This window comes from Tasmannia lanceolata, unplaced genomic scaffold (genome assembly GCF_043159265.1).
Source record: "Tasmannia lanceolata isolate RefF3 unplaced genomic scaffold, GAP_Taslan_0.1 ptg000013l, whole genome shotgun sequence".
Lineage (NCBI taxonomy): Eukaryota > Viridiplantae > Streptophyta > Magnoliopsida > Canellales > Winteraceae > Tasmannia > Tasmannia lanceolata.
The window spans coordinates 30,015,759-30,031,505 of record NW_027518690.1 but is presented as its reverse complement, the minus strand read 5'-3'; the positions used below and the strand labels follow the sequence as shown (position 1 = coordinate 30,031,505).

Here is a 15,747-nt window from a genome sequence, read left to right as displayed (position 1 = left end):
ACATATATATATATATATATATATATATATATATATATATATATATTTATTATATGTGCGTGTGCGTGTGTGTGTGCCTATGTGTACGGAGGAATCATTTTCCTAGGGAGCTTTTGGATAAATCCAGCAAGATCCGAAGCTGGTGTGGCTTTATGTTTCCTTTAGAGTTGCCAGGATGAGGGTTTGTGAATATAGAAGCTGGAAAGATTTCAGGTCTTACACATGTAATGTAAAAGAAAAATTGGACATATTTATCCTCAATGACAAATCCCATCAAGTTATTCACTACCTAGGCATCTATGTCTGTCAGTTAGGAGACGGGCTTCATTCGGACACAGCCGTGGGACAAATCCGATCATGTTCCACACAAATCCATCCGTGGAATCGTGTCAGTGCACAATTTTTTAGATCATGCATAGAATCCCTGTAACATAGCTGCCAATCCTCCCTTTGGACGAAAATACTTAAAAGGACCAAAAGAACTGAAGGGCAATCCAATGAGGATGGCCAAAGCCGTTTTAGCATCTTCAAGATTGTTGAGAACAATTGGGAAAACTCATCTTTTCCTCAAGCGTATCTTCAAGACACAATTGATAATGATTTCGATTGAAGGGGTCCCCTTGGATGTCATAAGGTAACTGGATGGACTCGTCTTGTCCCGGGGACAATTCCAAGCAATTTACCAACTACTACAATCTGTTTCGGTGGGTTGAGTGACTTGACTCAAGGGTCATGACCGGGTTTGATTGTGTCAGGTCAGACTCCACCTCCAAGGGATGCTGTCAAGCTAAATTTTGACTGATGTTCTTGCAGCAACATGGAGGCAACAAGAATTGAAATGAATGGGGAGAAATCATCAGGGCTTACTCTGGCCAAATAGGCACCAAAGATTCCCATGATGAGGAAGTGGCTGCTTTATCTGTGGACTTCAGATTTTCAAAGATAGGATATGGAGGGAAGGAGACCCTTCCAACATTATAGCTTGGATGCTTGAGCCGCTGGCCCTTGGCTCATAGAAAACATAATCTTGGAATATGTAACTTATGTGCGGAGCCAGCACAATACTTAAACACATTCCAAATCTGCTAATGATGTGGTGGACTCTTTATCCAAAGGAGTTGAGAGAACTGGGATTCATATCTAGTATTGGTTCCCCTTTTGTCGTTTACTGTTTTGTTATTTGTGTTTTTCTCAGTAACATTTTTATTATTCCACAAAAAAAAGGAAGAAATCACAAAGCTAATATAAAATGTCACAAGCTTACAAGAACAACCTGTATAACATTCTAATGATATGACATGAAAATCCCTCATTGTAAATGTCTATTGTACTTCCTTTCCCTTTTCAATAAAGTTTGTACAAACTAATAAAAAAGAAGATAAGTATGGAATCCATTTATTCGTGTACTTGTTTTCCCTTGGTTTGTCAGTGATGAGATACACAGTAAAAGTTTAGGTATACTTTTATTGTGTCCATACAAGATCCATTTCTTTTATTGCTTGGAATCTTTATTAATGGATCAATATTTTAGTTATTCCTTTGTTAACATTATTCCTCCATAATATGTTTGGCCTATCATTGTTGTTGAAACCAACTTCTGCAAACATGTGCAATACGTGTCAATGTGCATGTTCCGTGGTATCTATTTATTTAATGCAAGAATATTCTTAATATATATTTTCTAACACATACTTATATTTACTAAAACTTGTTGATCAACCTTTCTGTAATGATTCAGGAATATAATAAACATGATCGAGAACCATCTAAGTACATCAAGCACTGGACTGGTGTTAAACCAAAGACTGGAGCACCATACTCTTGTGACATTGGTTATGAACGCTTTCTTGGCCCTGAGGTTCGGGTTTGCCTCTACTATACTATATCTATCTCAGATAGTCAGTTTGTATTCCTTCTATTGACTAACAAGTGTAGCATTTATCCACATGAACTAATCTTAACTGAAGTTTAGTTTGGGTGATTTTAAGTTCACATTTTCATGCAATGTAGAGGATACGAACCTTTGTTCACAATATCGATTTGTTAATCTCTCATGGCAATCCAGATTGACTGCTTTGCTCAAATTTTAAGATTGTTACTCAAAATGATGCAATTATGTTTCTCAACGGTCATGAGCTGGATCATCTTTCACTGGCTCGATGACTCCCTGTAAGATAACTTAGTTTGCCACTTCATCTGACAAATATTTTTACAGCTTGTACCACTTTAAATAATTTGGTCCATTCAATTTAATTGGGACCATAGGCATCAACATGTTATCCAGGGCCATCACTTGATTCATAGCCATTCTGGAACTTCCAGTTTTGTGGAACTGATTTCACTGCTGCTATTCGACATTCTCTTCACGCCAACAATGATAATCAAATAATATTTTGAAATGGCAATGATAATATTGGATCCTGAACTATGATTTGTGGAGACAGACACAACTGTCGCGGGGACACGGCTGAAATACAAAGTATATATAATCATGATTTGTAGATACGGATTCGTGTGTTGAGTTTCAACACGGATATGAGTTGTCTTACATGGCAACATCTAAAAATCTAGAAATGGTGACACGTACATGCATATAAAATTACTAATTACTATCATAATTTGTAACAATAAAAATATGATATTCATTTGACAAACTAATAAATCTTTGAACTAATCAACTGTATTCTAAAACAAATATGAGATAATCAAATTCTAACGCATTCATCAATTTGATTAGTTCCCTTCTGTCCCCAATAGACAACAAGAAAGGGAGACCAATATACAATGAATATAGTATTGAGAGAAGAGTTTGTTTAGGGCTTTAGGTTTATGGGAGGGGATATAACTGCAAATATTAGTTAGAGAAGAGCTAAAAGAAGAGTTTATAATAAAAAAAGACTTAATAATAAAAGAGGTAAACACGGTATTCAATAATAAAACCGAATGTCACACTTGACACGGTACAAACACATGTCAGCATGCTCACATTAAGTCTAACACTTCTAGCAGTACATTTAAAGGTATCAAAAGGAGTGTCAACATATGTCGACTCGCGTGTCATGTCGGACACGGCAGGACACGTGTGTCAGCAATAAATTCAAAGTGTCGGATAAATCATAGATCCTGACAAACGCCAAGAGACTGGAAAAACACAAAACTAAATTGCTTACGCACTAAACGATTCAAGGGAAAACTTTACCTTGTGTAGATTTAAACAAAGGATGGCTAAGATTGGATTTCAGACATGTCGCGGACCCAAAAAAAGCCTAATGAAAAAACGCCCCCTTCGAGGTTGATATCTGAGCCAAAACTTTGGGATTTATTTTACTCGTGATATGAGGTATCCATGGTTAAACTTTCAGCAAAAAAGGACAATGCTCAATAGGGTAAATAAAAATCAAAGAATACGTTGAAACCCCATAAAACCCAATGAAAAAGTTGCCATCTTTAGGATCTGAATCTAGGACTATAACTTTAAGGTTTTGTCATATGTGGTAAGGGAACTCCTTGGTCAAAAACTTATCAACAACGGACAACACTAAATAGGGAAAATAGAAAACCCTAAGGAGTCGTTTGGATATGCAGATTTTAGAATCCAGGATTTCTTCAAAATTGTTGCTAAGAGACAAGAGAAGAAGCGGACCGGCCATCGTTTTTGACTTGTTTTTTACTTCTCCCTCTTCTTTCCGTCGGCAAGAGAGTAGCAGGTCCTCTCATATTTCCAGGTTTTAGAAATCTTAGGATGCAGGAGAGATTTTTAAAACCTGAATTTCTCACTTAAAATCCAAGAAACGCTGTCAGGACAGCATACAACAGCTTGATCATGAACCCTCTTTTACACTGTTTTCAAACTAAGAACCTGGATTCTAAAACCGCCTATCCAAACGGCCCCAAAATATACCACGAAAGGAAACACCAGACTTCTTAAACACATACTTGTTTGATTCGCTCGACAAGACATTTGCGGCTTCGAGATATTTCTTTCAACTAACTACTTCATGTGACAGTCAGTGGATCAGCCACTTACATGGTGATGCTGAACCATGAAGAACAAGAGATCTACAGAATCTTAGTGGGTTGTGATCGGAGCCTTACAGAATGAAGAGAACTTGAATTCTTAATCTGATACCGGATAGAAATTGTGAGATTGATAAGTGAAAAGAGAAAGAAGATGGAAGAAGTGAAGGAGTAAGAGAGGAAGAGTTGGGAGAAAATGTGTGAGTAAATTAGAGAGATATGGTCAACCACTCTATCTATCCATTATTTATGAAAATTATAAGGTATGCCACTAGTAGATGAGAAAAGATAAAATTACACTTGTACCCATGTAAATATAAAGTAACCCCAGTAAACCCCTATATCTCAACATCATCTACTAGAATCATCTTCACGAACCAAGTGATAGTCTTAAATCCTTGATCAATAACCATGGATTCAAGTTTCTACCAAAACATGTGGGTTTTGGTTTCCACGAGCACCAACACAAAACATCAATGATATTGTTTGAGTATTGTATGTTGGTTGAAATGCACATGTTTCCATTGAAACAATCGAAACACAACAAAATAGCTTTGCTTTACAGCGCTCGTGATTACCATAGTGTTGATTTTTTTCCCAAAAATTAAAAACAATTGTAAATAGAAGATCAAAAGAAATCCCTCAAATGATGCCCATAAGGTTGTTGCCTTACATTAATAGATTGTTCTTCTCATCTCCATCTTATCATTTTTGCAATTCGTCGGATCTCCCACTATTATGAACGTTGTCTCCTTGCACCATGAGCTGCCGTCAAGCTTCTAATATCGCGGCGAAAAACCAGCAAAACTCGCTTTCTCTTCGTTGTTTGGTAAAGGGGAGAGGAAAGAAAACCTCCCCATATTCCCCATCTCTTAGGCTTTATAAAAGGGACTAATATCAGTGCTATCATATTTTGATAATGGCAACTCTCTTCATTTTACTCTTTTTTTAACTAGCTGTCAAAGGTTATAAATGAAGTCAGTGTCCAAGGGACTAATATCAGCGCTATCATTCAGAAAAAGAAAAAAAAAATCAGCGCTATCATATTTTTCCACGAACACTATAAAATAAGTAGAATGTTCTCATTATCAAAATATGGTGAAATGAAAATAAATATTACAAATGGGAATGTTTATCGGATAGGTGACTATGTAATACATATAACAAAATATATATCAGTCCCCTTTTATTATATGTTATGACTGTCATTGTGACCTTGTGGTGAAGGGTTCAAGTCACGGAAACAGCCTCTCTGCAAAGCAGGCGTAAGGCTGCGTACATCCAACCCTCCCCAGACCCCGCAATGGTGGGAGCCTCGTGCACTGGGTGTTTTATGGTGTTTTATGTACTATATTCTTCCAAACAATACAACAATGCATGTCACTAGGTGTTTTATGTTGTTAATCCATTATGGATGGTTTCTTGCTTATGTGATGGTTTCTAAGTTTGTATTTGCACTTATTCTTGCATTTCATGAAGTTTCATCTTAAATTTCCATTATTTGCGTAGTTTTCCATATGTTTCCACGATTTTACAGGATTTCCACCAAAATTTCCAACTAAGACCAATTTTTTTCCGTTTCTTTCCATGATGATTGAAACATGTATCGAAACCGACACTTGAACCCATGATGACAAAACTGCGAAGGAATTGTCGCAAAACAGCAACTCAGTCTACAAAAGCCTGCTAAAAAATTCACATGAGCTTTGAAGTCTACACGATAAGTGCACCACAATTCACTTGAAGCAACAGTCTAAAACAACAGTTCACACAGTAAGATCGCGCAACAATTAACGAGAAGATAGCACAATAGTCCAGGAGAATAATGCAGTGCACAGCAGTCCACAAAAGGAGCAATATCCTCATGAAGAAATGATAGCCCACAAGAGGACCGCGTAATAGCCCCACAAAACCTACGTGAAGGTTACAAAATTGCCCACAATAGCCCTCATAAAGCTACTCATTAGTCTCAAGCAACCCACACAGAGCAGCTCCACAGTCCACATGGGACAACACAACAACCCAATCACAAATAGGACAGGCACAGTTGCTGGGTACGGAAGCACCCTAGCTACTTCATACAAAGGCACACATTAGGGCAGCATGTTAACTACTCTACATGGAGCTAACACTTTTGCTAATTAGGGTAGCAAGATTACACTAGTCTCAAAAAACGCAGCACGGTGCTCATAGCAACAAATAGTCCTCACAAGGCACAACAACCATATGGATGTGTAGCAGTCCACGTGGATGTGCATTGGGTCACAAAAGTTATAACAGCTCACGAAAAAGACCACAACATCCACCCTTAGAGTCAACAGTCTAAGCAAGTGTATAGCAGTTCTCACATGGCACTACAGCCCTGAAGAAATTCACCGCAATCTATGTTACGCGGTTTTTTTTATGGGCTAAGTACCCATGTAATACTTCAAGGTCTTTTATTTGTTTTTTTTTAATACTACTGCCACAACTTTACAATTACTCTATTTTAAAGTTTTATCCTTCATAATAGTAAGTTTTTAACATGGAAGTAAAACATTATATGTACTTAACCATGAAAATTTTATATACTTTACTTGTTGTAATTAAAATTTGAGAATTGGTTGAAATATTTTGGCGGATCCACGATTTTTTCTTTTTGAGATTTGCTGAATCCAACCCTGGATGCCCGCAGATTCTGACACTAGTGCAGTTAGGCACTCCATTTCATGTGTCAGAATCCACATGAAATGGAGTTACCTTCTCACGAAAGCACAACTGTCCACGCTTGGGCACAAGAATCCAAAGAATGCAATCCATATAAAAAGAAGGTTTCTTCACGTGCAGATAAATCAGCCCAGTCAGAGACACAACCACCCCAATTACGTACATAAATCCATACAAAGAGCAGTCCACACTTTACAGATAGCAACATTATTAGTTCAGTTTTCATCGGAAGAGCTTTTTAGCATTCGCAAGCACATAAATCCACAAAAAGGGCAGTTCCACTCTTCACACATCAGCATTATAGTCCAAGTCTTCATCGAAACAGCTTCATAGCATTTGTATCCTCTTCAAACTAGGACATAAAGAGGATTAAATTGACTGAAATACTCTAGGGAACAATCAACGCAGTGCACCCCATGTGATATCTGTACACATAAGGAAGAAGAAAGCTATAGGGTTTCAAAGAAAGAATGATATGGAATATGTGAAATAAGTAAGTAGGGTTTCAAGTGGATGTGATGGAAGGATTAGATTAGAATTTCGAATATGCCTAGTGTTAGGAATTCACGGATGAATAGGATTAGAATTAGGGTTTCAAAATTAAGATTAGGGGTAGTATTTCAATTAGATTTATGGATAGAGTTGTGAAGGATTAGGGTTTGAAACAGATTTACGACTAGGATTAGTTTCTCAAATGACTGAGGGATGGAGCTTGGTTTTCTGTTGAGATCTAGGGTACGAATTTATGGGGATAAATTTAGGGTTTAGGGATTGGACACAATCCAAGACAATAAGTCTAAGGGTTGCTCAAGAAAAGAAGAATAGACAATGAAAAACTAGGGTTCTAGACAAGGTTTTAAATTTCGGCCGAAATCCGAAATTTTGGCCCAAAAAACCGACATTTCGAACACCTTTACCGAATTTCGGGATTTCGGCTAAAATTTCGGTTCGGGTTAGGACTGAAATTACCCCCAAAATTGAAATTTAAAACCTTGGTTCTAGATTGATGGACATAACCTCAATCTTTCAAGATCAACTATGCTCTTTTAATAATCCACCCACATTCAATTTGTATTGAAGGGAAGAGAAGGAAGAAAGAAAAGGGGGAGGAGAATTAGTGGATGTTGTGGAGATTCAACTCCAACCCCATGACCACTTATATATTATGCTAATTACATAAAATTCCATCAAGGAGCCAACTGATGGTTGGCCCCATTTTACTAATGTAAATAAACATAAAATTAAGTGACAGTGTCACACCAAAACATAAGAATAGATCAGCCTAGACTAACTTAAATCTTAACAACCTAGGTTGCATATTATTTTAATGGGTGAGCTGGTATCATGTCCTAGTGACCTGTTAGTATCCTAACATTTACATTCTAACCACAAGGGTGCATGACTTGACCCCGAGGTTAGAAGTTATTTGCCTAGCAAAACAATTGCTCTTTATTAAGCCAACCTCCATTTGTTCTGCGGATGACTTTTTTTAATGTGCTGTTAGTTTCAGTCCTGTGCATGCTCTGGTTAGCTTCTTTGTTATCATCTATGACTGAATTTGCAGTATTGATATTGATATAAGTTTTCATTTGCAGGTTTTCTTTCATCCTGAGATTTACAGTAGCGATTTTTCCACCCCATTGCCATCTGTAATTGACAAGTGCATTCAGTCAGCTCCAATTGACACTAGGAGGGCTTTGTATAAGGTCAATGAGTGGCGATTAGGATGATCTTATGAACATAGTAGTAATCCTAGTTGTTTTAGTTTCCATTAGTTTGTGATTTGAAATCATTCTCTCAGAATATAGTATTATCTGGAGGATCAACCATGTTCAAGGACTTCCATAGAAGGTTGCAGCGGGACCTAAAGAAGATCGTAGATGCTAGGCTTGATGCATCTGATGCCCGACATGGTGGAGATATAAAAGTAGGAAATCCTTAAAATCTTTTGGTTCCATTTGTGTACTAACTACTAAGAGCTACTAATAAAAACAAATAAAAAAATAAAGAGCTGACTGTTAGATTCTTTTTGCTGCCAGTCGCACCCAGTGGAAGTCAATGTGGTCAGCCATCCTATCCAGAGGTTTGCGGTTTGGTTTGGAGGCTCAGTTCTGGCATCAACACCTGAATTCTATGCGGTATCTTCTCTGCCTTTAATTGGAAACCCTTATTGATTTTTTTTTGCTATTTCTCTGAATGGTTTAACGATCTGTGGTAGAAACCTCCATTGTTGATGGATATTTGGCGTTTGTCCAACTAGATAGATTGCAGAGTCCAAAACGTCTTCTGTGGTATTGAGTATGATCTCCTAAAGAAATTCAAGCGTCAAAACCCCAAACATGAACCATGAACCAGAACAACTATTTAAATTCTCAGACCTGACCTATAACACTAAGGGGCCGTTTGGATACATGGATTTTAGAAACCAGGTTTTTAGTTTGAAAACAGTGTAAAAGAGGGTTAGAAAAGAGGGTTAGAGACAAGAGAAGAAGCGGACCAACTGTCGTTTTTGACTCATTTTGACTTCTCTTCCTTCTTTCCATCAGCAAGAGAGTAGAAGATCCTCCCATTTTCCTGGTTTTAGAAACCCAGGTTGCAGGAGAGATTTTTATAACCTGAATTTCTCACTTAAAATCCGAGAAACGCTGCCAGGACAGCACACAGCAGCCTGATCATGAACCCTCTTTTACACTGATTTCAAACTAAAAACCTGGTTTCTAAAATCCGTGTATCCAAACGAGGCCGTTTCAAACTAAAAACCTGGTTTCTAAAATCCGCGTATCCAAATGGTACCGTTTGGATACGCGGATTTTAGAAACCAGGTTTTTAGTTTGAAATCAGTGTAAAAGAGGGTTCATGATCAGGCTGCTGTGTGCTGTCCTAGCAGCGTTTCTCGGATTTTAAGTTAGAAATTCAGGTTAGCCCCGTTTGGATACGCGGATTTTAGAAATCAGGTTTTTAGTTTGAAATCAGTGTAAAAGAGGGTTTCATGATCAGGCTGCTGTGTGCTGTCCTGGCAGCGTTTCTCGGATTTTAAGTGAGAAATTCAGGTTATAAAAATCTCTCCTGCATCCTGAGATTTCTAAAACCCGGAAATATGGGAGGATCTGTTACTCTCTTGCTGACAGAACGAAGGGCGAGAAGTAAAAAAAGATTCAAAAACGACGGCTGGTTCGCTTCTCTTGTATCTTTGCTACAATGTTGAAGAAATCCCGGATTCTAAAATCTGCGTATCCAAACGGCCCCTAAATGATATGGTGGAAATGTGGGTTCCCTACTGGTTTTAGAACTTTGAATGAAGCAAACCGCAGACCTGATTGGCAAACTTGTGGGTGCCATGGATGCTTTGCAATCATGTCCTTATTTGTGGTTTGTCTGTGTTGATTTTTCTTTCTCCAGAAATACTCAGTATCAGACTATACCTCCACAGAGATGTTTGATAACCAAAAGGATAAGGCCTCACTCATTAGAGATACCAACCTTAATTTTATAGTAAATATCCGGAACACTTGTAGAAGTTATTGTGAGATTTTCCAGTCTGGACATTTGACTGGTCACGTGTATCGTTTCTGATCCTTTTTATTGTCTGTGTATGGCTGATAGGACACTTTCTTCAAACACTATTCTAACTAGCGCGTCCAAGTCATATTCTGTCCAGATTTTCTGCCAACCGTGTGAAATGCAAAAGCATAACCCCATTAATAATTATCTGGCATGTGTATAGGTCCTTGATGCCATTCCTAGGTTCACTGAGAATCTAAGAAAAGAATTACTCATTTCATCACGGCAACTCTGTTATGCATCTTCCATATGGGATCGTCTGCAAGGACAGCTATTAATAAATATCTCTGTTATCATTCTAAAAGAAAAACTTGAATTCACCTATTTGAAATAGTGAAACAATTGTTTTGTTATCAAATGTGTGATTTTCATGAAAAAAAGACCAATTGAAGTTTGGTGGGGGCTGTCTTCAAACAACTGGGTACTTCTTTGTGAACCATCTACACTCAACTAAAAAAGTTGGTGTAAAATTAACTCATTGATATGCAAACATTGCAATTTGTGGTCTGTAACCCCTACGACTTAGGGAGACCATTAATAGGGCGAAACATCTATCCTGCATGCCAACCACTTTTCATCGAGCAAAACCCTAACAATACCACTTCTTACAAAAGCCCAATTCACTTTTCATCGAGCGAAACCCTAACAATACCACTTTTTACGAAAGCCCAATAAATTGAAATTTTTCTTGCTACCTATGACTTGTAGATAAACAGTTAGATAAAAGAATAGCAAAATCATAACGAAATAAGGACCATTATTGTTGTCCGTATGCTTATTGTTGCTGTAGTGTTGTATATTCAGCACCGTTGTGCTATGATTTTTTATTTTTTTTTTCACTTTCTTTTGTTATTATCATCTACTGCCACAACTATAAATTAGTAGTTGTCTTTAATTGTATATGGCGCACCCAATCCAGAGAGCAGTGATAGTTTTTGAAACCAAAGCTGAAAATATTTGCTTCTTTTCAGGCATGCCATACAAAAGCAGAATACGAGGAATACGGAGCAAGCATATGCCGTACAAATCCCGTCTTTAAAGGAATGTATTGAAATGGTGATTGATTGCCATCTGTAGCAGTTTTTCATCATCTCCCAGTGTACATTTATGATGATCTCTCATTCCCCTCAAAGCGTATCTATGCATTTTCAGGTTCATATAAGGGAAGTGATATATTCGCCCTTTTTTTCCCTCTGGTGAACCCCCTGTAGTGTATTAATGATCACTTTGTGGTGTATTTATGATCACTTTTTACTCAACAAGGCGCTAGCCCAGGAAAGAAAAGGGGGCGAATATATCATTTCCCTTCATCTAATTGTGCTTGTCTACTAGAAAATGGCCCTTTGAGAGCTGTATAATAGATGATAGTCCCAACTGTAGGCAAATGGGTTTGATGCTTTCATTTGCAGGGTATTCTTTTAGGGAAATAGATTTTTCACCACAGCCAACAGGAAGCTGCCACTCGTACACCTGGCAGCAACTTTAGGGAGGAGATTCATTGATCAGTGAGGCATTAGCTGGGTTGGATGGTCTTTTAGCATTCAGCTTAGTTCAGCTGAATAACATTTTTTTTTTGTATTGATTATTATTCCATTAGGGATGGCATTCTTGATAAAAGAGTGAAGTGAATTTCAATCTCCTTGGCCCTCATTGGCTTGAGACAATATATGTAGAGCATTTGGTTTGTGTTTTAACCAATTGCTAAATTTATTTATTTTTTGGGTGGAATTACCACGAGTCTTTGGCTCATTGGATCCAGACAATATATGTAGAGCATTTGGTTTGTTTGTGTTATAAAATTTCTCTCTGTTTTAACCAATGGCCAAAATCTTCTTTTTTTTTTTTTGTAATTACCACATGACTGTTTGGAGCCACTGTTGAACTTAATAGTAACAGCATCAACCAAGAGAAATATCTCATGCTGATCGAAAAGATGTAGGGGCTGTTTGGATACGTGGATTTTAGAATCTGGGACTTCTTCAAAATTGTAGCAAGAGGCCGTCGTTTTTGACTTGGTTTTTACTTCTCCCCCTTCTTTCCATCACCAAGAGAATAGCAGATCCTTTCATATTTCCAGGTTTTAGAAATCTCGATGTTGGAGAGATTTTTAAAACCTGAATTTCTCACTTAAAATCCAAAAAATGCTGTCACGACAGCATACAGCAGCTTGACCATTAGACGATGGCAAAGATGTTTGGTGGGGATTCGAACAAGGCAAAAACGGGACTCATTAGATGGGTGCTGATATCATAAGCGAATGGAGTATACAACCCTTTATTTAGCTAACTAGAAAGGAGTAGATGATGAGGATAGTGTCTTGTTAAGAGGGAAATAATTTCAGGTTGTTTCGATATGGAAAACAAAATGAAGCAATACTTTTGTCATGGTCGTGGCATGTTTGTCGTTTGATCAATTGTAATTAGAAAAAGGCTCATATTTCGCCCCCTGAACTCTCAGGCCCTGTTTGTTGTGCATTTTGAGAACCTACAGTTTGGCAAAACTGATTTTCGACTCCGAAATTAAGTGTAAATTTGAGTCCAATAATCTCATAACTGATTGTGCACCCGCATGCGAGAGGTGTGTAGCATGGGCAGTGGGTTCTAGGGTGCCAGGGGTACTTTTTGGTGCACTTCACAAGTATGCATCATTGCGAGGAGCGATTAGAGCGCTTAAATGTTTTTAGTTTAGACCCGAGCCATCAGTTCTCAATCCTCGTGATTAGAGCACTTAAATTTGTTTAGATTCAACCTAAGCCATCAGTTCTCAATAAGCCATTTTAACTTAACTTGACAGCGCCGCATATTCACCATCAACCATGAATATACAAGGCGTTCAAATTAGGGGTGCAACTTGGGTGCGCTCAACCTGAACCTGTCGGGTTCAACTCAGGAAAAAGTCGGGTTGGGTTGAGTTCGGGTTCGGGTTGAGTTTTCTCAACCCGGGTTGAGTTCGGGTTGAGGGCTTGGACAACCCGACCCGAGTTTAACCCGACATTTTTAATATTTTTTATATTTTATAAGCTTAAAATCTTGGGTCGGGTCGGATTTGGGTTGGCAAAAAGGGTTCCTCGGGTCGGGTCGGGTTGGAACTCGGGTTCGGGTTGGCCTCAACCCGAACCCAACCCACCTGAGTTGCACCCCTAGTTCAAATGAACCATGTAATAAACAGAGGAGTTAAATCAACTAATCCATAAAATAAATGAATAACTGTTAGAATATAAATAAATGCAGAAACTAAATATCTTGTCCAATGGACTACAATGATCAATAAATAAATGTTCAATCCTGCTGGTCCTGTCTCAAATAATGAATAAGTCCAACATCCTAATATGTGTCTCGCTCACTCCCATAATCTCGCGAATTAAGGCATCCTATTGTTCACCATCTGTAACATAAAATACATGGAATGAGCAAAGGTTCAATGAAATAGACAAGTTCTAACTAAAAATTTGAATAACAGGAATATCATCATGAAATTCAATGAACATTTAAAGTAATTGTATCCACTGGCATTCTGTGCAATCAATGTATACTAGCATAACAAACTAGCTAGCGAAACTGGAATAATATAAACTGGCATAACATGCTGATAACTGTAAGGGATCATGCTATCGATAATACTACGAGAAACAAGTGGTTAGGACCGAAACCCTTCGTAGACTAGAAAAGGTCTCACCTACACCGTGTCAATCCAACAGGATCCAATCTTGTCCCAAAAAGGACTACAATTGTTGCATCTCACTCGGACAACACTGTATCCCAAAGCACAACTGTGATTAACCAAATCATACTGGCATAGACCATGCAACTGACAATTCCATACTCGGAATATACAATACTACGTATCAATCCATGTGTACGCTAACAAATCAATATCTGTCTAGATACATCCACAACTTTGCATATACAAATCATCTGGTAGATAAAACACCTAGTAATAGAACCTGTCTACCCACAGTAAGTTATCCGAGAATTCCATCATATGCAACCCCCCATCTTGAGTTTCCAACTTTGAAAAAAGTTACATGATATTCACATCATTCGTATTAAGGTTCTATCCTGCATTATAGAGTGGTTCGAAGACTCAAACAGCTTTCCCAAGCCTAACCGGGAAGGAAACAGTAGGCTGTTCTAGGGTTCTTTTAGTATTTTGATTTTAATGCCATTAAATAGTCCTAAAACATTCTTGAAACTAGGGGTGGTAAAATTGGCCGAACCGAACCGGAACCGAGCCTAAACCGAACCGAAAATTCAGTTTCGGTTTGGTTAAACCAAACCGATTCAAATTTCGGTTTGGTTCGGTTTGGGGATCAAACCGAACCGAAACCGAATATTTCCAATTATTATGAGTAAGGGGTGGCAAAATTGGGGGAACCGAACCGAAAATTCAGTTTTGGTTCGGTTTTGGTTTGGTAAAACCAAACCGATTCAAATTTCAGTTCGGTTCAGTTTGGGGTCGAACCGAAACCGAAACCGAACCATTGCCACTCTTACTTGAAACCCTTTTTAATAGAAAGTACATGTTTCTAGCAGATCAGTAGAGTAAAGAGCAGCCAAAATGGATAAGAAAGGGATAAGTTATGATTTTCCGAAGTTAAGCTGCCAGTGGGGGAAACCGGCACGCGGACATCCACCTTGTAAACCAACCCCCCCCCCCCCCCCCCCCCCACACACACACACACACACAAAAGTGATTTTCACCCTATTTTAGCACCAAAACAGCTCTAACTCACTCGTTTTATATTAGAATTAGACATGGTAGGTACCGTTGGAGAGCTTAGAACAAGGAGCTTCCCAACAAGTCGTCAACCTCACCAAAATCCCGTCGGAACTTTTCCAAAAAAAAGGGAAAAATGGAAATCTCCCACTTTTAACCCTAATCTCCTCTCAATTCAAGATTATCAATTATTTTCTTTAATTAGGACTGATTGATCTTCTTGGAAACATACAAGATCAAAATTCAATTTACTAGTTTCTTTGTTAGATCTCCCTTCGAATCATCAATAACCTTATTGACGAAGATCAATCGAAGCATAACCACCACCCTAGATCAATCTCTTCTAAAAATCATATTTTGATGCTTCTTGGAAGAAGAATTTGATTGAGAAGGCAATATGCACTTCAGCAGTTTGAAAAAGAATCAAGAAAACAGAGGAAAAACTTTGAGAGAAGAAGAAGTAGAGGAAGAGAAGAGAGAGAAAAAGAAAGTTCTGTGTTATTTCTTGATTTGTCCCATCTCAATGAGTACATTTATAGCCTTAGTGTATTCTGTTATTTTCTGTTACACCCATCAACTGTCTTTTGACTCTAGTAACATTATTTTAACCAACTAACTAACTCTAGTTCTAACCCATCTCAGCTGACTTGCCCTCTCCAACTAAAGTCTTGTTTATCTTCAATCCCTCACATAATCAGCCATCCATCTTGGCTTGCCTCTGCTCCTTTGGTTGGAATCGTTATTTGA

General features: G+C 38.1%; 1 protein-coding gene across 1 annotated transcript in view; it reads left to right on the top strand.

Annotated features, from left to right (window-relative positions):
• Positions 1 to 12,103, top strand: part of LOC143890001 (actin-related protein 3) — a 73,487-nt gene extending 61,384 nt beyond the window's left edge. The window contains exons 6-10 of the mRNA XM_077394474.1: positions 1,739 to 1,858; positions 8,319 to 8,429; positions 8,525 to 8,650; positions 8,763 to 8,861; positions 11,256 to 12,103. Coding sequence (XP_077250589.1) covers positions 1,739 to 1,858; positions 8,319 to 8,429; positions 8,525 to 8,650; positions 8,763 to 8,861; positions 11,256 to 11,336 — 537 coding nt within the window. The 3' untranslated portion in view covers positions 11,337 to 12,103. The remainder of the gene's footprint in view (positions 1 to 1,738; positions 1,859 to 8,318; positions 8,430 to 8,524; positions 8,651 to 8,762; positions 8,862 to 11,255) is intronic.
• The last annotated feature ends 3,644 nt before the right edge of the window (positions 12,104 to 15,747 follow it).